The 17,750-nt window shown below is 45.9% G+C and overlaps 1 protein-coding gene across 10 annotated transcripts in view; it reads right to left on the bottom strand.

Moving 5' to 3' along the window:
* Positions 1-1,763: 1,763 nt before the first annotated feature.
* The window catches only part of LOC118842908 (protocadherin gamma-C5-like), a 169,134-nt gene continuing 153,147 nt past the window's right edge, over positions 1,764-17,750 (bottom strand). For all 10 annotated transcript variants that reach the window (XM_036750238.1, XM_036750239.1, XM_036750241.1 and 7 more), the window contains exons 2-4: positions 14,554-14,612; positions 7,945-8,033; positions 1,764-3,921 (exon numbers count right to left, since the gene is read on the bottom strand). In XM_036750238.1, coding sequence (XP_036606133.1) covers positions 3,695-3,921; positions 7,945-8,033; positions 14,554-14,612 — 375 coding nt within the window. In that variant the 3' untranslated portion in view covers positions 1,764-3,694. The remainder of the gene's footprint in view (positions 3,922-7,944; positions 8,034-14,553; positions 14,613-17,750) is intronic.

Here is a 17,750-nt window from a genome sequence, read left to right as displayed (position 1 = left end):
TGTACCCAGAAGTCATTATCTGTTTGGTTTTTTTTTTTTTCAGATAAAAGCACAGGAAACTCCCTGCCATAAGTGAACCGTGAGAGACACAAAAAGTTCTAGGCTAGGAAGTGATAGTATATACATAGCCCCCAGACCTCCTGACCTTGCCTGTCTCGCCTGGGACAAGAAGCCTGAGACCAGGACAGCGGCGGCAGTCTGATGCTGGGGCTAGAAATAAAGCCCTTTTTAAATAGCCCTAGAGTCTGGATGTCTGTAGCCCCATCCTGACTCGAGGTGTGGGAGCTGTGGGCAAGGCAGCTCCTTGGTCTGTGAAATGGGATATAGCTGGGAGAGGGAGGGGCTGCTCATCCTTTTTCCCTCCTCGACCCCATCAGCTATTTATGCTTTTGTGTACACATACCAATCTGGGGACCACAGCTGCCCACGCACCCATTCAAGTCTGCAGCCTTGCCAGGAATAGAACCCAGGCATCCAGAACCCGCAGAACCGCCTTCATCTCCTGCCCAGCTGTCAGGAGCCAAATCCAGGCTCCCACCCTAGTTATACACTCCGCCCACCCTAGGCAGTTGCTCGCAGAAACTCAGTGAGAAGGTTGGGTTTCCATGACAACGCACTTCGGGTGCTGGGAAGGGTGAGAATGGACTGAAAGCTAAGTACTGAAAGGGGGAGCATTCCCCTCCCTGCTTGTGGGGTGGCCCAGCTTTCCCTCAGATGAGCGCATTCGTCTCCGTGTCCCCTCCCCCCTCCCCCACCCTACCTCCCCTCTCTCAGTGTTTTTGCCGCATCTCAGGCAGCAACAACCTCGGAATCCAAATGTTGCTATGGGGAGAACTGCAGAGAGAAGGGGAAAGGGAGGGGGGGAGAGAAAAGGAGGAGAGAGGGAGAGAGAGGAGAGAGTGAAAAGAGTGAATGGAAAAAAACCAGGAGGCAGAAGCTGGGGGGTGGGGAGCAGCAGAGAGCTAGCTGTCTGTGTCTGGGTGATGTACATTTCCTGCGGATGCTTCAGTCCTATCGGATCTGGGCAGGGGGATCCTCCACCTCAGGGGGAGGTGGTTGCGGAGTTATGGGGGAGGAGTGTGTGGGGGAGGGGATGGGGGGCAGTGGGTATGTGGCGGGGTTTGCAAATCGAGAAATTGCGGTAAGGGCTGCCTGACACCATGGGCAGGGAGGGAAGCTAGGTTCAAGCCCCCTTGCCTCCTAGCCCCTCAAACACTATTGCAGCCCCTGATGCTGACTGACTCCGCCCTGCTCCCTTGGAAGCAGCCATATTAGAGCCAGGGATTTATTTTTAGCAGAGAGTGGGAGGGGGCTGAGGAAACACCACCTCCCCTTTCAATCCCCCTTTCCCTTCCCCCCTCTCAGTCAGCTTCCTAGCTCTTAACACTAGTGGCTTCCGGGCCAGCCAGCTCCAGTCCCCTCCCCCCCCCCCCTGCCTCTTCTTTTGCCTAGATACCCGTGCTAGGAGATGTAACAGAAAGGCACAGCTACAAGTATACCACCCCACACCTAATTACACATCCACAATGACGCATATCCACACAAAAATCGCAAGTATACACTCACACAACCACACCCAATTACACACATCACCACTAATACACTCGTGCACAATCACACAACCACACCTAGTTACACATACTCCAGCAACCCCATGGTACACACTCAACGCCCTCTTCTGAACCCAGGCTGCCCAGGTCTCCCCATCTGCAGGCTCCCCTACTCACCATCTCTTCTTGCATTGAAACACAAGGACCAAACAGTTCAGAAGAAACCACTTTATTATTTTCCCAAAGAAAAAAGCTATATAAATATTAGAGTATAAAACTTGCGTGTATGGGGTGGGGTTGGCGGGGGCGGTGGGCGCTACGTGGCTATTCGAGGGAAGCTTCTATAGAAGGAGCACAGAGGTCAGTACTGGGAAAGCTAGACTGGGCTGGGAGGGGGAGCTGTAGCACACAGACACAGCGTAAAGCACAGCACGGAACGGAGCGGGAGCAGCCGGAGACAAAGCCCCAATACTGCTGTCCGCTCGTCATCACAGAAGCGGGCACACGGCACTAGCTACACACGGGCTACTCTACACCAGCTCAAAGATTGTGGTCAGGGTCACTACTCACTACACTAAAGAGAGGTGAAATGTGGGAGGGTCTCCTCTGTGTAAACAGGACTAGGACAGCCCCAGTTGGGTCAGGGTCAGGACAATATGAAGGTGGAGATCGAAGCGGTGGGGAGCATTACCCAGGCTCCAGGAAATTCTGGAAAAGGGTAGGGAGTGGCAAAGTAGAATAAATGGCACCTGAGAGGGTGAGGGAATATGAAGTTCATGGGGAGCTACAGGAAAGCCCCTCCTCCCTCCCCTGACCATCTGTCTCTCTGCTCCTGGGTCTCTTTCCTAGTGTTTGGGGATAGAGAGCATATCTGACCATCATGCAGAAACTTTGAGGGGGAGTGTGGTGTGTGTGGCTTCCTGTACTGGTCAAACTGCCCTGGAACTGGCCTACACTGACCCTTTCTGCTTATCCTACCTGATAAATAACAGAGTATTCATATGCCTGGATTGCCTGTAGCAACTTCATCTATGTCCAGATGACCTAGCCTTAATTACCTCGCCCCTCTCTTAACTCCCCCCCCCCCCACTTACACATTACCACACACATATCCCTATACACATATATATCAGGACCAAGAGCTCAATCTCATTTTGATGCCATTTGGTTCCCTTTAAATCCCCTATGGCCAAAGTGACATATCCCAGAGCCAGAAGTCTGAGGCTTTGTATCCACGGGACTAGGTCCAACCCAGAGCTCTCTTGTCCATAGGGTGCTTGGCTCCATGACAGTTCCAGAATATGGGGGCTTGATTAGTTCAGGGAGCCCATCCAGTAACTAGTAGGAGCCTCCTTCAAGACCCTGACCAAAGATTTGTCTTTCTTTCTAGTGGAAAGGTCCCCCCTCCCTATACCCTCCCTACTCATCCCACCATGCCATGCTATTTCCCAACATGCAATGGATTCTTTTGCTGAGGGGTGGAGAAAGAATAGGAGACAGGAACTCTGAAGAGAATGGTCCTATAATGCAACCCTGGTCCCTGTTTACTGGAAGATTTTCTCCAAACCCAGTCCATGTAAAAGTAAGTAGAGAAGTTAAAATATTTGAAGTTGGTTTAGAAAATAGGAGTCAGAGGTTGCTGTGCTCCCACAACTCTCCACAGGTATGAGATGAGCACAGTTCTGCCCCCACTCCCCAGATCTTAAGGCCACTCAGCCTAAGTTCTCATAACACCCCATAATACCCAAAAGAAGAGAGCAGGAAGTTAGAGGTTTGGGAGTGGGAGGCAGAGTCAACCTAACTGATGGGGGGGGGAATGTAACTGGGGCTTCTAAGCTAGGGATCGAGGAAAGGAGGGGAGTTATATATGAATCTCTGTATCTGTACTGTTCCCATGGGCACAGCATTTGTATTGGGGACTCCTGGCAGTACCCCCTTTGCATATTCAATCCCTTTGGAGGCACAGAAGAGGGTATTCACAGGGCACTTATTTGTGTTTTCCCAAGAGGGAGGGGTCACCATAGCTCCCACCAGCAGCCTGAGGGCGATTCCCTACATTCTGAGGGTTCAGGGAACTGGAGGGAGGCTGGATTGGTGGGAGGGGGTTTGCCCTGTGGCCCTGTGCTTGGGACCTAATGCTGACCCTACTTCTTCTCCTTCTTGCCAGATTTCTTCTTGTTTCCATTGCCACCTGCAGTGGCCTTGCCATCTCTCTTCCCAGCGGCATTGGCCAAAGTGGCAGTGCTGCCCGGGATGTATACGTTCTGCCTATAGTCAGGCACGTGCTGCAGTGTGAACTGGGGCCCATAGCGGGCACTCAGCCCCATGGTACCTGCACCACCGCCGAGGGTCGAACTTCCATCAGCAGCTTCTGAAGAGAGAAAAGGGAAGAATCAGAAATGTGATTTAGGGAGCCCCTGGAACCTCCCAATCCAGCTCTGCAGACTGCCCCCAACCCATACTCCCTGCCCACAACTCTGGGAAGTAAAAGCCACCGGATTGTGTTCATCTTTAAAATGAGAGAGCTGGAATAGGTCGTTAGGAGAGATATGTGTCTATCACAAAGTAGAGAGTGATATGTTTGCCCTTCGTTCTCGAGGAGGACCATGACATCAGGACATGACTTGCAATTGACTTTGATTTGAGTGAGGGAGGGCTGACAAAGTAGAGAGTGTTGAACTTGGAGTCAGATCTGGGTTTATCTGCAGCTAGGTGACCTGGATAGAGCCCTGGGCCTGGAGTCAGGACGACCTGAATTCAAATCTGCCCTCAGGTACAACCCTGGGCACTTAACCTCTGCCTGCTTCAGTTTCCCTAGCTGTAAAGTGGTGTAAGGGTCAAATGAGGTAATATTTGTGTAAAGCTCTTAGCAAACTGCCCCAAACATAAGAAGTGTTCCATTTAATTCCCTTCTTAATTCTGGCATCTTCCCTCAAGAGATTATGAAATTATGGGAGAACAGAACCTAGGAGTCCTAACTCTCACATCCTTCTATTTTACTCCCCCTGGTTCCAGTGTAACTTCTGAGTCTCCCAGTGCTGTGAAGGTTAAACGAAGGACTGGCCAAAGAAGGGGGGAGGAGGAAGGGGAGAGCCTCACTTACCAGCCTCTTCTCTTCCCAAACATGAAGGGGGATAAGGATAGTGACTAAGGCTGGAGAGGTTGAGTAATGCTGGGACATCGACCAGGGATTGGGAAATAAAGACAAGAGAGGTTTCCAGAAGGAACCTGCTCCAAATGAGGAGGGGAATGGAGACATTCCTTGCCCCTTTTCTCCCCATTATTCTCTGAGCCTCAGGTTTCAAAAACCCTTTTAGGTTTACCAACCCTCTGCCCCTCCCCACCCCCCACTGGAATCCTTCCCAAGAGTGGAGAGGAGATGACTGGGAAAAGCCAGTTGCTCTCTTTCTTTCCTTAAGATGGCCCCCTCTGTCTTCCTTCCACCCCCTTCCTCTTTTCTTTTCATTCTGACATTTCTTGGTTTTTCCTAATTAGCTCAGCCTGGGAGCCTAGCCTGGCCCCTTAGCTCCGCCTCCTCCCCACCTCCCCTGCAGCAGCCTCTTCCAGTCTTGGAATGTGGCGGGGAGCGGGGAAGCTCAGGGGAGGGGAAGATTTGGCAATACACAGCAAAGTGAGCTGTGCTGCTCAGAAGGGCCAAGTCTCCAGAGTGATTTATGAAATTGAGAAGCCAGAGAAAGAGACAGAGAGACAGAGACAGCCAGCCAGAGAGACAGACAGAGACAGAGTGACACAGAAACAGGCAAATAGAGGCAAATAGACATTCACAGACAAAAAGTGAATGCCTGAGAGCCAGAGAAGAAACAGAAGCAGAGACAGACCCAAGAAGTGGTTAGATTGAAGGTAGGATCTGAGTTGGGGGGAGGGGTACAAGGACAACCCCACCCTACTCTGGAAATCCAGATTTTCACAATCTTCCAGTGACCCCTCCCTTTACTTCCCAGAAAGGTACATTGTGGGCAAGGAGTAGCAGCCTTACTTTATAAGAGGGGAAACTGAGACACATGGAATAATAGAAAGAACCGTAGATTTTAGTCAGAAGTCCTGAATTTGAGCCCTGACTCTGCCAAGTATTAACTGTATGACAGGGTGTGTGTGTGTGTGTGTGTGTGTGTGTGTGTGTGTGTGTGTATTGGGGGTGGGGCAGTGGAGAAACTGCACTTAGGACTGTAGACCTTTTACCCTCAGTCCCTCACAAGCTCCAGTCTGTTCCCCCAGATTCCAGACCCCAGCCTAGAACCTGCTCTTCCCTTCAGTCCAGCTGCACTGAGCATGGGACACTCAACAAGCCATTTTCAGGATTTGGGTCAGGACCGGTGTGAGTTGCAAACCGCAGCCTCCTGACTACCTCCCCTCCACTAACCCTTCTGTTTATTTAAAAAGTCTCTAAAGTGGAAGCTCCTTCTCCTTCTCCCCGGCTCTCTGGGCTTGGCCTCCAGCTCCTGGAAGCTCTGAGTCTGTGGAAAATGGGCATTGGAGTAAGAGCCTGACCGTCTCCCTTACCACACCCCTCACTCCCGAGGGTTCTAAACCCACATGGGTCATGGCCTTGGGAGGCTGCAAGGTTATAGGGCCCTGACAGGAGACAGAAGCTTTCTCTGGCCCTGGGCCCCAGCTCTGAATTTAGCCCTGACCCCTATTTCAATGGAACACTGAGGGGGAGTGTGTTTGCTCATGAATGCCAATTCCATCTCTGGTTTTTAAATCTCCATTAAAAGTGAACAGGATATTCTCTGCCTGTGGAGTCTTTGCCCATGGCAGCTAAATATACCTGACCAATTTGACCATAACAACTATATATACTTGACTACAGACGTTCCGACTTGGTCTGTAAACTGCATACCTCTCCCAAATCCAGCCACATCCTCAATCTCCTTAACCACAATTGCCCTACACCTTGGACACATCTGTCCCCATTACTTCCTTGACTCCATCAAACCCTGAAGCACTGAGGTGAAATGAAAAGGGCACTGGATTTGATGTTAATGGACTTCAATTCAAATCCTAGCTCTGCCAAATACTGAATGTCTGGAATTGGACAAGTCATTTAATTTCTATGACTCAATTTCCTCACCTATAACATGAATAATTGGCATTTATACAGCACTTTGGGGTGTGCGCAACCCTTCACATCCAACTATAAAAGAAAGGGGTTGGACTTGAGATAATCTTTAAGCTCTTTTCCAGCTCTAAATTCCATGATTCTTGTCATACCCTCTTCCCTAGGGACCAGCTTCCCTCATTGACAGATGGGGCCCCACTGAGCTTTACTTAGATTAGCAGAGGTCAAACCAGGGGTTTCCTCAAGCCAGCTCAAACATTTTATTGTCTTGAGAGTTGATTGTTAAATTTTTAGTGTGAGCATTTTGTTCAGTCATTTCCAATCACATCCAACTCTCCATGACCCTGTTGGGGTTTTCTTGGCAAAGATACTGTGGGTGGTTTGCCATTTCCTTCTCCAGCTCATTTTACAGATGAGGAAACTGAGGCAAACAGGGTTAAATGACCTGCCCAGGGTCACACAGCTAGTACTGAGGCCAGATTTGAACTCGCCAAGATGAGTCTTCCTGACTCCACCCAGGCGCTCTATTTACTGAACCATCTAGCTGCCCATGAGCATTTACACCCAGGCAACTGGGAAACACTATAAAGCAGGGATTGGTTTATTGTTTTGTTGATGGTCTACTCTATATTTTAAGAAAGTGAAGAAGAAAATGTTAATAATACAGATTAAACTTTAAAATGTGTTCTGGGGACATTTTCCTCCTCCCCTCCCCCTTCCCCCAAGGCCAGCTGTCAAACATTTATTAGCACATCCCTGGAAAGCTGTTAGAAAAAGCAGTGATGGCCCTCTTTCTATCTTGCAGGAGTAAGTATGGGGCATGGCTGAACCCAGGGTATCAGGGCTAGAGGTAGGCATGGAACCAAGGCATGGCATGAGTGCCAATCTCATTTTCTATACACTAGGACTCCAGAAAGCCCAGCCAAATGATCTCAACACACCATTGGTCTGTAGTCTGACTGACATAGATGATAGATAATAGAATTGAGGATTGAGAGGTAGAAGGGACCTTAGTGGCCGTCAAGTCCTACCCTCTTGTTTTATAGATGAGAAAACTGACACAGAGAAAGGTTAAGTTGAGGATCGCACAACTAGTAATTGTTTAAGGTAGGATTTAAACTAAGGTCTTCCTGATACCAAGTCCAGTGCTCTACATTCCCTCCCATCTTGGGACTTGGTTTCAAGACCCCAGATACCCAAGACCCTAATTTCAATTAAAGGTATTCTGAGATCATCACCAACCCCTCCCTCTTATTTTATTTTGTTTCCTCTCCCCTTCTCCCTCACCCTCCTTCCCCCCAGCGCACAACTTACCATTGGCAGAAGCCAGGATCATTGCCTGAAGCATCTCTGTGTCAAATTGATTGTTGGGCCAGGTGCCTCCTTCATCACCATTCTGGGAGCTATAGGGAGATGGACAGATAGTGAACATTGACTCTGCCCTGGGATTCTTTCTCCCTATGCTAGTCCCAGCCTGGGATCTTTCCTTTCCACCCCACTGGATATTGTGTTTGGGACCTGCCTTTTTATGCCCAGGGGACATACAATTTGACTATAGGAAAAGTGGGAGAGGTCAACTGGACTGTGTGAATGTGATGGAATATGATAGTTCTATTAAAAAAAAAGATGTGGAGAATTTAAAAAAACATGGAAAAACATGGAGTGATTCAGAGCAAAGAGAGCTAAATGAGGAGAACAATAAACACAATGACTTCAATAGTATGAGTGAAAAGAAGGTGAAAGGACAGCTGAGGTCAGATTAAAGACAATAATGCATCATATTAAGCACTGGTTCTATATGAAAAATGATGAAATACACCTCCCTCCTCTCACTATCAAAGGTGGGGACCATAGGTACTCAATATTGTTTTTGCATCAAAAATGGTCCCTGTGTCGACTGGTTTTCCTTAACTATATTTCTTTGTTAAAAGGGAGAGTTCATTCAGGTGGGTGAGGGGAGATTTCTGGTATATGAAACAAAAGGCAACAGAACTTTTGAAAAAGATAATAAAAATATGAACTAGTCTATTATAATAGAATTTCAGGAACCAGAGAAGGCATCTTTTTCTTCCCTCTTTCACTTCCTATTGTCTGGCAAAGTCTGCCATTCTGTGAGGACCAAAAGGGTTTAAAGTACTAACACCACTTTTTTTCCTGATGTATTGATAAGTTTACTGATTTTTTTCTCTTATTTTTTCTTTGTGGTTGCGATAGCTCTCAGGAAGGGTGAGGGGTAGAGATAGAAGAGGAAATCTAGGTAATATAAAAGAAGAGATCAATAAAATTTATTTACTAAAAATACAAATACCACTCAGAGACATAACACATTGCTTTTATTCATGCTTTAAGGGCAAATTACTAATAGTAGAGCCTTTTCTGAGAGTCTATCTGGATTATGAAAGATGGGACACAGAGGTGGGCCCTGAGCCCTTGAAGAGGCAGGCAGTACAGGTCTTGAAGAGGTCTCCATGGGGTTTTCTGAGATTACTTTTTTCCAGGAAAAAACCCAAAATAGGAAATTGGGGTTGCCAAATACAAATTTCACCTATTTTGTTCTAATATCCTCCCTGCTGAATACTTTCACATGTATGGTATATAAGAAGGAAGACCAAACTGCAAGGCAAAAGGCCTGTGTCCTTCAGTAACAGGAGACTGGTCCATGTATGCCACTCATGTTTGTGACTTTGATGGAAGGAAAGAGAAAAGAAATACAATTTTATACAGTGTCTACTGTGTGCCAAGCACTGTGCTGAGTGCTTTTTACAAATTTTATCTCATTTGATCATGATGAGCAAGGCACTTCTGCATCTCTGGGCCTCAGTTTCCTTACTGTAAAAATGAGACCACTGGTTCAGGTGGTCTCTGCTAGCCCTTATATTTCCTGACATTTTGTCATTTTGCAGAAGGCTAGGATTGCTAATAGCCCTGCCTGACTAGTGAATGAGAACTCTGAATAGCATCCCCATATCCCCATAACTGCTCTACACATGCACACATACAGATACACATACACACACACACATAGACATACACAGAGACACACAGACACACACACACCCACCCACACATACATTTTGCCAACTGATATTAAAAGGGAAGATAACCAGACAAGAGGTGGAAAGGCAGAGAGTTTAGATTTCTTTGACCTCTTGTCTAGGACTAAAGGCTTTAGAACTCAAGCTTCTCCCTTCCTCCCCTGGAGGTGGGCACATCTCCTTTATGGTCACATGACTGAATTTCTACAGCCACTTTATCCCAGCCTGGGTTTCTCTTAACAGCCCCTGCTACATCTGAGCAGAGAGTATTGACCAGTCCAGGGAGCTAAGCCCCAGGCTGGAGGAATTCAGGCAGAGCTGACTGTGACTAAGATAAATGAAAGGGGCAGCTGGTGGAGTGGGGAGTAACACCAAAGAAAAGTCCATTCAGGTTCGAGAAGAGAGATATGGGAGTGGTGGTGGTGGTGGGTGCTAACAGCTGTGAAGTGAAGGAAGGACAGCAAAGGATAGAGTTGGGAAAGATGCTAGGGGCTGAGCATGCCACAAGGTTTCAAAGGAAGTGGTTCAAGACAGGCAGCCAGGGAGCCAGGCAGCCAGCCAGCTCTTTGGAGTGAAGGCCTGGGGACGGGGAATAAGAGGAAGCTTTGGGATTTGGGAAGGAAGGGTCTTGTTATTGGTCATTTAATCCAATTTGGTCCCAGTTCTTGAGATGTTGGGGAAAAAAGAAAGGAAGTAACATTTCCCTTGCAGCTGGGGGTCTGAGAACAACACCAGGGGCAGATGTGCTTCTTCTGGGGTTTGAGAAACAGTGAAGCAGGGACAGTGGGAGAGCTTGGCTAGAATGGAGCTAAGGATGAAGATGATTTAATAAAAAAAAACCCCTCTGTATTTTGTCTTTTGTATTCAGAGTAGACACCCCAGGTCAGAGGCTAGAATTTTCTGTGTTAAAATGTATATGTGGAGTTTTAAGCTAAAATATAAATATAGGGATTTTCTTATTTAATGAAGAAGTCTAGGAAGTTGTTTTGAAATGCAAAAGCTATGAGGTATAAGGGGAAAGAATAGTGGGCTTTGAGTCAAAGGATCTGTGTTTGAGTACCTGCTCTGTCATTTATTACCTGTGTGACCTTGGGCAATTCACTTAACCTCTCTGTAAAATGAGAGGGTTGAACTAAATGACCTCTAAGGTCCCCTTCATCTCTAAATCTATAATCCTATATATGTTAGGGGAATGTAGGGAGAGGTTAGCAGAACTGAAAACATCAAAGTTAAATAAATAAATAAAATATCTCAGTTGTTTTTTCCCTTCAAAAATTAAACTATCAGCTAAATTAACCAAAAAGAAGAGAGGAAAACTAAATATTGTTGAAGCCATAAAGGAAGTCTGTCTTAATCAGTCTTATAGTAAAGAACATGGAACTAGTGATAGAGCAGTATGGTGATTCCCATGTGGTGGAAAGATAATTGGGCTCTTAGAAGTGAGGGTGGGTCAGGAAGATGGGACAGGAATTAAGGGTGAGAGAACTCCCATATCTAGGGAATGGGGAAGAGTAGAATTGGGGATCTTAGTATGTCATCTGAAAGACCTTAGAATTATATGTTCTACACCTTTTCATTTCACAGATGGGGAAACTGAGGCCTGCTGATTGGAAGGGACTTGCTCACTGTATTATATATGTGTGTGTTTGTGTATACATACATACATATACACACATGCATGTACATGCATACATACAGATGTGTGTACATACACATATATGTATACACATGTATACATACACACATACACATATTTATAGTAGAAATACAGAGGCTAGAACAGTAACCACTCCAGAGGCCAAAGAGAAAAGTATGGGAAAATCGGACTCTCCAGTGTATAAGTGAAGACAACAGCTAGTTTCAATCAGAAGTAATGGGGCAGGTGTTTAGGAAAGAATATTAAGGACTAATGAGGAGCAATAATAGACAGAACTCAGACAGATCTATTGGATCATCTTAAAACTGAGTTGTCACTTGTAGTGACAGTGATAGCAATGGGGGCTTTAAACCTGAACTCAGCTATCTGAACAGTGTAAAACTGAGCTGTTGCTTTCAGCTATATGTAGCTGGCAGCATCTCTGCCACTGATAGGCCTTAAGTATAATGGTGTAATGGATAGAGAGAGGGTCTTCAATTCAAGAACACCTGGGTTCATGTCCCAACTCTGACACATGCTGGCTGTGTGACCCTAGACAAGTCATTTAACATCTGAGGTGATTCTCTAAGACTATAAATTGCAGAGAAGATGTCAACCTGGATGGGTAAAGAGAATTTCTTATAGAAATGAAATCACATGTCTAGTCCCTAACCCTATATAAATGATAGCCTAAATTGCCTTCCACTCTAGGAAAGTTTCATTGTCTGCACAAAACCAGTTATGCTCAAACAGTGGAGAGTAGAGGAAATACCAAGGGAAGTTGGGAAAGGATCCAGGATGAGGGTTTTTATAGGGGGAAATCTCCCCTCAACCTCCTTCTCCTTTTTTAAATCCCTGGGTGTGGGCAGCTAAGAAAATTCTTTATCATCTAGAATGGGAGTTTTTAACCTTTTTTTTTTTTGGAAAGTCTTGTAAAGCCTCTGGACCTCTGCTCAAGAGAAATGTTTTTAAATGTATAATGTAAAATACATAGGATTGCAAAGTAAACCAATTATATTGAAATACAGCTATTAGAATATTTTTAAAAAAGCCAAGTTCACAACCTCAGTAAAGCACTCCCAATTTAGAGATTGAGGAGAGGATCCCTTTCCCTTTGTCTCCATCATCTGATAGAATTGGGATTCAATGAGGTTTGCCCAGTAATGGGACTCTAGGAGCATAGGAGTGAGCCTACCTACCCATGTTGCATCTCCCTAGGATCTGGGTCCTGGATCCATCCTGGATCCTTTCCCAACTTCCCTTGGTATTTCCTCTACTCTCCACTGTTTGAGCATAACTGGTTTTGTGCAGACAATGAAACTTCCCTAGAGTGGAAGGCAATTTAGGCTATCATCTATATAGGGTTAGGGACTAGACGTGGGTAATATGGGAATGAAAGCCCAGACACAGACACGTTATCTTTGCTGTTGTTGTTACTGTTATTTGAATCTCTTTTAACAAAGTATTTTGGATCCAGGGAACATTAGTGACTATTCTGGGAAGTTCTGTACTACTGCAGGGGTGGGAGGCAAAATTGCCCCCCCAAAAAGGATCAGCCTGGACTTGCTCCAGGAGGGCCTATAAGGGTGGGGGCATTGGGAAAAGGGTAGATGAAGCCCAGAGAAGTTGACTTGCCTGAGGTTATGTAGGTAGTAAAGGATTTGAACCCTAGTCCACTGATTCCAAATTCAACACTTTCCCTTGGGTCCCAGGAGCTTGAGTGGGATTCCATTTTATCCAAAACTTCTTCTCTACTCTGAGTTTCAGTTGGCACACTAAATCTTTTCCCCTATGGGGTTCTCTCTTACTGCATACTCTTCCTCCCCACCCGTCATCCTATCTCAGAATAGTTCCTACCCTGTGGGAGACGCTCATAAGCTGTCACCAAGGGGCCCTGGAGCAGACCCTAAAATCAGGGAAAACCTCAAACTCTCAGGCTGAGATTTAGTGGAGAGAAGATTCCCTACCCCAACAGTGAACATATGTACATGTGCTCGAGAGAGCACACACACACACACACACATACACACACACTGCTCCAAGCAGGCTGACTCTAAACAGATAATGGGATAAGGGTTAAAGAGAAATGATCAGAGAAAGGATGAGAGATAAGGAGAAGGAATGTGCATGTTTGTTTCAATACATGTGAGACAGATAGAGACTGACATATACAGGGATGGGGTGGGGGAGGGGGAGGTGTATTGGGAAACAGATTCATTGAAAAACTACAACAAACTGATAAATAGAGATTGAGAAATAGACAAACAGGGAACTGCAGAGAAATAGACCAAGGCAGAGAAACAGAAATAAAACAGAGAAAATGGAAAGACAGATGATAATTGGGGACACACACACACACACACACACACACACACACACACACACCAGGATGGTTTTGCTTTTTTCCTTCTCAGCATGGATGCTGCACTTCTCCCCTCAAAAGGACATTTCCCATTACCCTTTACAGAGTTCTTCCTTCCCATCTCTGCAGTGTCTCCTCCTCTACTGCTGCCCATCCTCCCACCCCTCCCCCACTGCTCAGTGTTTCTAGGAGAAACCAGCTGCCTATTGCTGTTGTCTGCTGTTTTTCTGAGCTCTGCCTGAAATGGAGGGTCAGAATGGAAGTTGATTCCAAGCCAAAATCTTAGAATCAGGGGAGGGGAATAGAATAACCTTCCATCTTTTTACCCAAAGGGTGGATATGCTCTGGATCCCTCCATAGAGGTTAGAGTCAAAGAGGGATTCCCCTCCCCCCCTCCACATAGTTGATGACAACATGGGGTTAGAGAAAAGAGTGATGAATGGAGAAGAGACCAAGATAAAAGAAGCCTCTCTGGGTCAGCTCTCAGGCTTAGACTGTTTCCATTATCTGGGAAGTGTCTATGTGAATGTGTGTGTGTGTGTGTTTGGTGGGGGGGAGGGAGTTCCACTCAAATCCCATTTTAATACCATCCTGGGAGTTTACTACTGAGGAAACTCACAGGCTCCCTAAGGTGAATTCTGAGTGAGGAATGGGAGGGGGGAATTAATGTAAAAACAGATAGTCTAAAAGGGTCCAGGCAGGTATCCTCTCCTTCTGGGTTTAGGAGCTATTTGTTCCAAGCAGATGTTGGGATCCCAGGATTCTCCTGAAATCAACGGGGGGGGGGGGGGGAGGGAAAGGGAGAAGTATTTTGCCCCAAACCTTAGACTTCACCCTTCCCACATTTCAAGGGAAGAATTTTTAGAGGAAAAGAAAAATGATAGACCTACCCACTGGTGCCAGGTCTCTGGGCCTGAGAGAAACGCCAGTCCGTGTTGGGCGGGGCTTGCTGCAGAGGAAACAAAAAGAGACATGTTTGAGTGAGGCTGAAGTGATTCAGTGGCCAGCCTCAGGCACATGCCAGGGAAAGAGAGGGGTTAGAGGAAGCAAGCAGAGGGAGGATGGAAGCAAATGAGCTCCTGAGGAAGGAAGGGGAGAAGGGGAAATCAAGAGGGATTGGGAGAACTGGAGGGTGGGTGGGTGGGGGGAGAAGCTGGAGATTAAGAGAATCAATGTTCCCAAAGAGAAATAAATACTGGGATGCTGAGACTAAAGGTGAAAGGGACAAGATATATTGAGCAAGGAAAGAAATCTTTCTTAAAGAATAAACCCATCCCCCTCCTTCTCTCCTCCCAAGCCCGTTTCTGCACCAGACAGACAACAAAAACAAAGCCACCAGAGACGGCTTGAGAATGTTGTTTGGTTCAGAGAAGCAGGAAGCCAGAGAATCCTGCTTTTTCTGTGGAAGGAAATGGAGGGCACTGTATGCAGAGTAAAGCAAAGAGTACCCTAACTGAGTAGCCATGAGCCTGGATAGCTCAGCCTCAATACTTCAACATCTTCTCCTTTATACAATTTTAGATACCAAGTTCTGTTGTTCCCTGTTCAAATGCATATCTCCAATTGCCAAGCACATTGTTAATTTAGGAGACAATCCAGAGATTCAGTTTTGCAAAGACACCCCCAGGGCCAAGGGGACCTCTTGCCCACATGCTCCATCCTGCTGGACAATGGCCACTTTGCTATAGTGGATACAGAGAGAACAAGGATGCTCTGTCCTGAGTGGCGTGGGCCACTAGGGCTATGACCTCCAGGAAATCAACTTTCACAGGACTCAAGCCCATTCCCCTCCCTCTTCCTTTTTCCCCTCAACCCCACATTCATGATGACTGCTATTTGCAGCTATAGGACTCAGGGGATTCATTGAAAATGGAATGGCAGATTGAGCTATTATCCAGCTCCTCGATCTCTATGGTCCTGTCCCACCCCCTTACTTCATTATGAAGAAAACTTGCAAGGAATATGTCATTACCATAATAACAGCTTCAATTTATAATAGCACTTCAAAATTTATAAAGCACTTCATTTACATTTTCTCATCTGATTCTGACAACTCTCTGTAGACTACAGGTATTATTATCTCAATTTTGCAGATATATCCAGGAAAGGAAGTGGGCCAGTTGGGAAGAAAGATAAGGATTAGCAAATGTTCTACCCTGGTGCCTCTAAAATGCCAAGAGATCTGGAGTGGGAGTTCCTAACCTTTTTTAGTGCATGTCTTGGACTCCACTGGCAGTCTGGGGAGGGCTATGGACTCCCTTTCCCAGAGTGCTGTTTAAAAAAACAAACATAATTAAAGAAAATACTAAATTTTATTGATAGATTAATACAAATAAAAGTGTAATTTTCCCATCTGAGGTCATGACTCCTTGAAATCTATCCCATGGAACCCTTTGGGGAAGGAGACTCTAGATTCCAGTTTTAAATTATCCCTGATCCAGAGGAAGGTTCCCAGTATATTGAATGGAGAAGCCAAAAGGTATTTATAGGAGAAGAGACAAGAGTTGCACAGAATGAGGGAGTATTAGCAGGTTTCCATCTGTACTGTTGGAGGAAACACCTGAATCAATACAATCCATCTAAATAGAGAAGCAATATACAGACGAGGAAACAGAAACTCAGAGGAGTTAAGTATCTTGCCCAAGAGGATGTAGCTAGTATGTGGTTAGAGCCTGGATTTTAGCCCAGGTCCTCTGACTCCAATTCCACACTGCCTCATAAGGCTGCTCTCACCAAACACTTTCTGGTTACTTCCTTCTCACCTCCTGGCCTCTGGAAATAGTAACTGATTTTCCTGATTGCTCCAGGGAGGAGAGAGGGTGTGTCTTTCGTGCTCAAGATCACTTTTCTCCAGGAAAAAGGAAAGGCAGAACTGGGAAGTGATTCACACTTGAAAGCAGGATAAACAACTGAGAAGAGCTGGTAGCTGAACTAAGGACTCTGGAATCCCAAGCCAAGGTGCAGGGGGAATCCCCTTATTTTATGATGAAAGCTCCATCACCTTTCTGAGGGTTGTGGTGGTGATGGTAAGGGGTTGGCAAATCCGTCAGCCTAAAGATGATGGAGAGTCTAGTTTAAGACTACAGAGAATCAGGAGACTCAAGCTCCTCTCTTGCCTCTGCTACTAGCTGTGTGACCTTGGACAACTCATTTCTCCTTTCTGGGTCTCAATTTCTTCATCTGTAAAAGAAGATTGGACTCTAGGATCTCTAATATCCCTTCTAGTTCTGAAATCTCATGGTTCAATGGATCGCATCTACTTTATCACAAGTGGAAAGATATTATCACAGGTATCTATCCAGACAAACACCAAAAGGCCAAATAGGCATTCTCAATAATAGGGGCCCCATCTGAGGCTTTCCCCTTCAGAAAGGAGAGCTGCCTCAGAAGCCCCAGAACAAGCCCCTGACCCTCCCCTCCCCCCAGTTCTACCTGAGTGTGAGGCCCCATTAGTTCCTGCTTCACTCAGATGTCCACCTAGTCACAGCCAGCTTTTGTGAATGTGTGTGACCCTGACAAAGACAGAGCAAATGTCTATCACTCATTGATCTTAAAGTGCATTGAGAGATGGGGGTACACTTACCACCTCAGAACTGGAGTTCTGAGGATCCTCAGCCCAACTCACCTGTTATCCTGAATAGTAGCAGCAGGGTTTCCCTTACTAGGGCCTTCTCTTTGTAGGGTGATGCCTCTTTCAAATTGTCACATTTGCATTAGCCCAGGACTCTACCAATCTCATTTAGAAGTTACTCCATTGTTCCTTGCCCACTTTTTAGGCCTTGTGCTAGTTTTGTCTTGCAGGAGACCCCGGCTCATTTGACTAGGCTTGAAACCTTTGAGTCCCAAGTTACTTGGGAAACAAACAGCTGTATCTTTTGGGACTCCTTCAGGCCCATGTCTTTAAGACATCCTAAAAAGACTTTAGATCAGGAATTCTTAATCTTTTTTTGCATGTCCTAGGTTGTTTTGGCAGTCTGGTTAAACCTATAGATCCCCCTCATAATAATGGTTTTAAATAGATAAAATACTTAGAATTACAGAGAATCCAATTATGTTGAAATAAAGATGCATTTTTCCCCATCCAAGT

Source organism: Trichosurus vulpecula, chromosome 3, assembly GCF_011100635.1.
Source record: "Trichosurus vulpecula isolate mTriVul1 chromosome 3, mTriVul1.pri, whole genome shotgun sequence".
Classification (NCBI taxonomy): Eukaryota; Metazoa; Chordata; class Mammalia; order Diprotodontia; family Phalangeridae; genus Trichosurus; species Trichosurus vulpecula.
The sequence above is the reverse complement of the archived record's forward strand: the minus strand, read 5'-3'. Positions and strand labels throughout refer to the sequence as shown.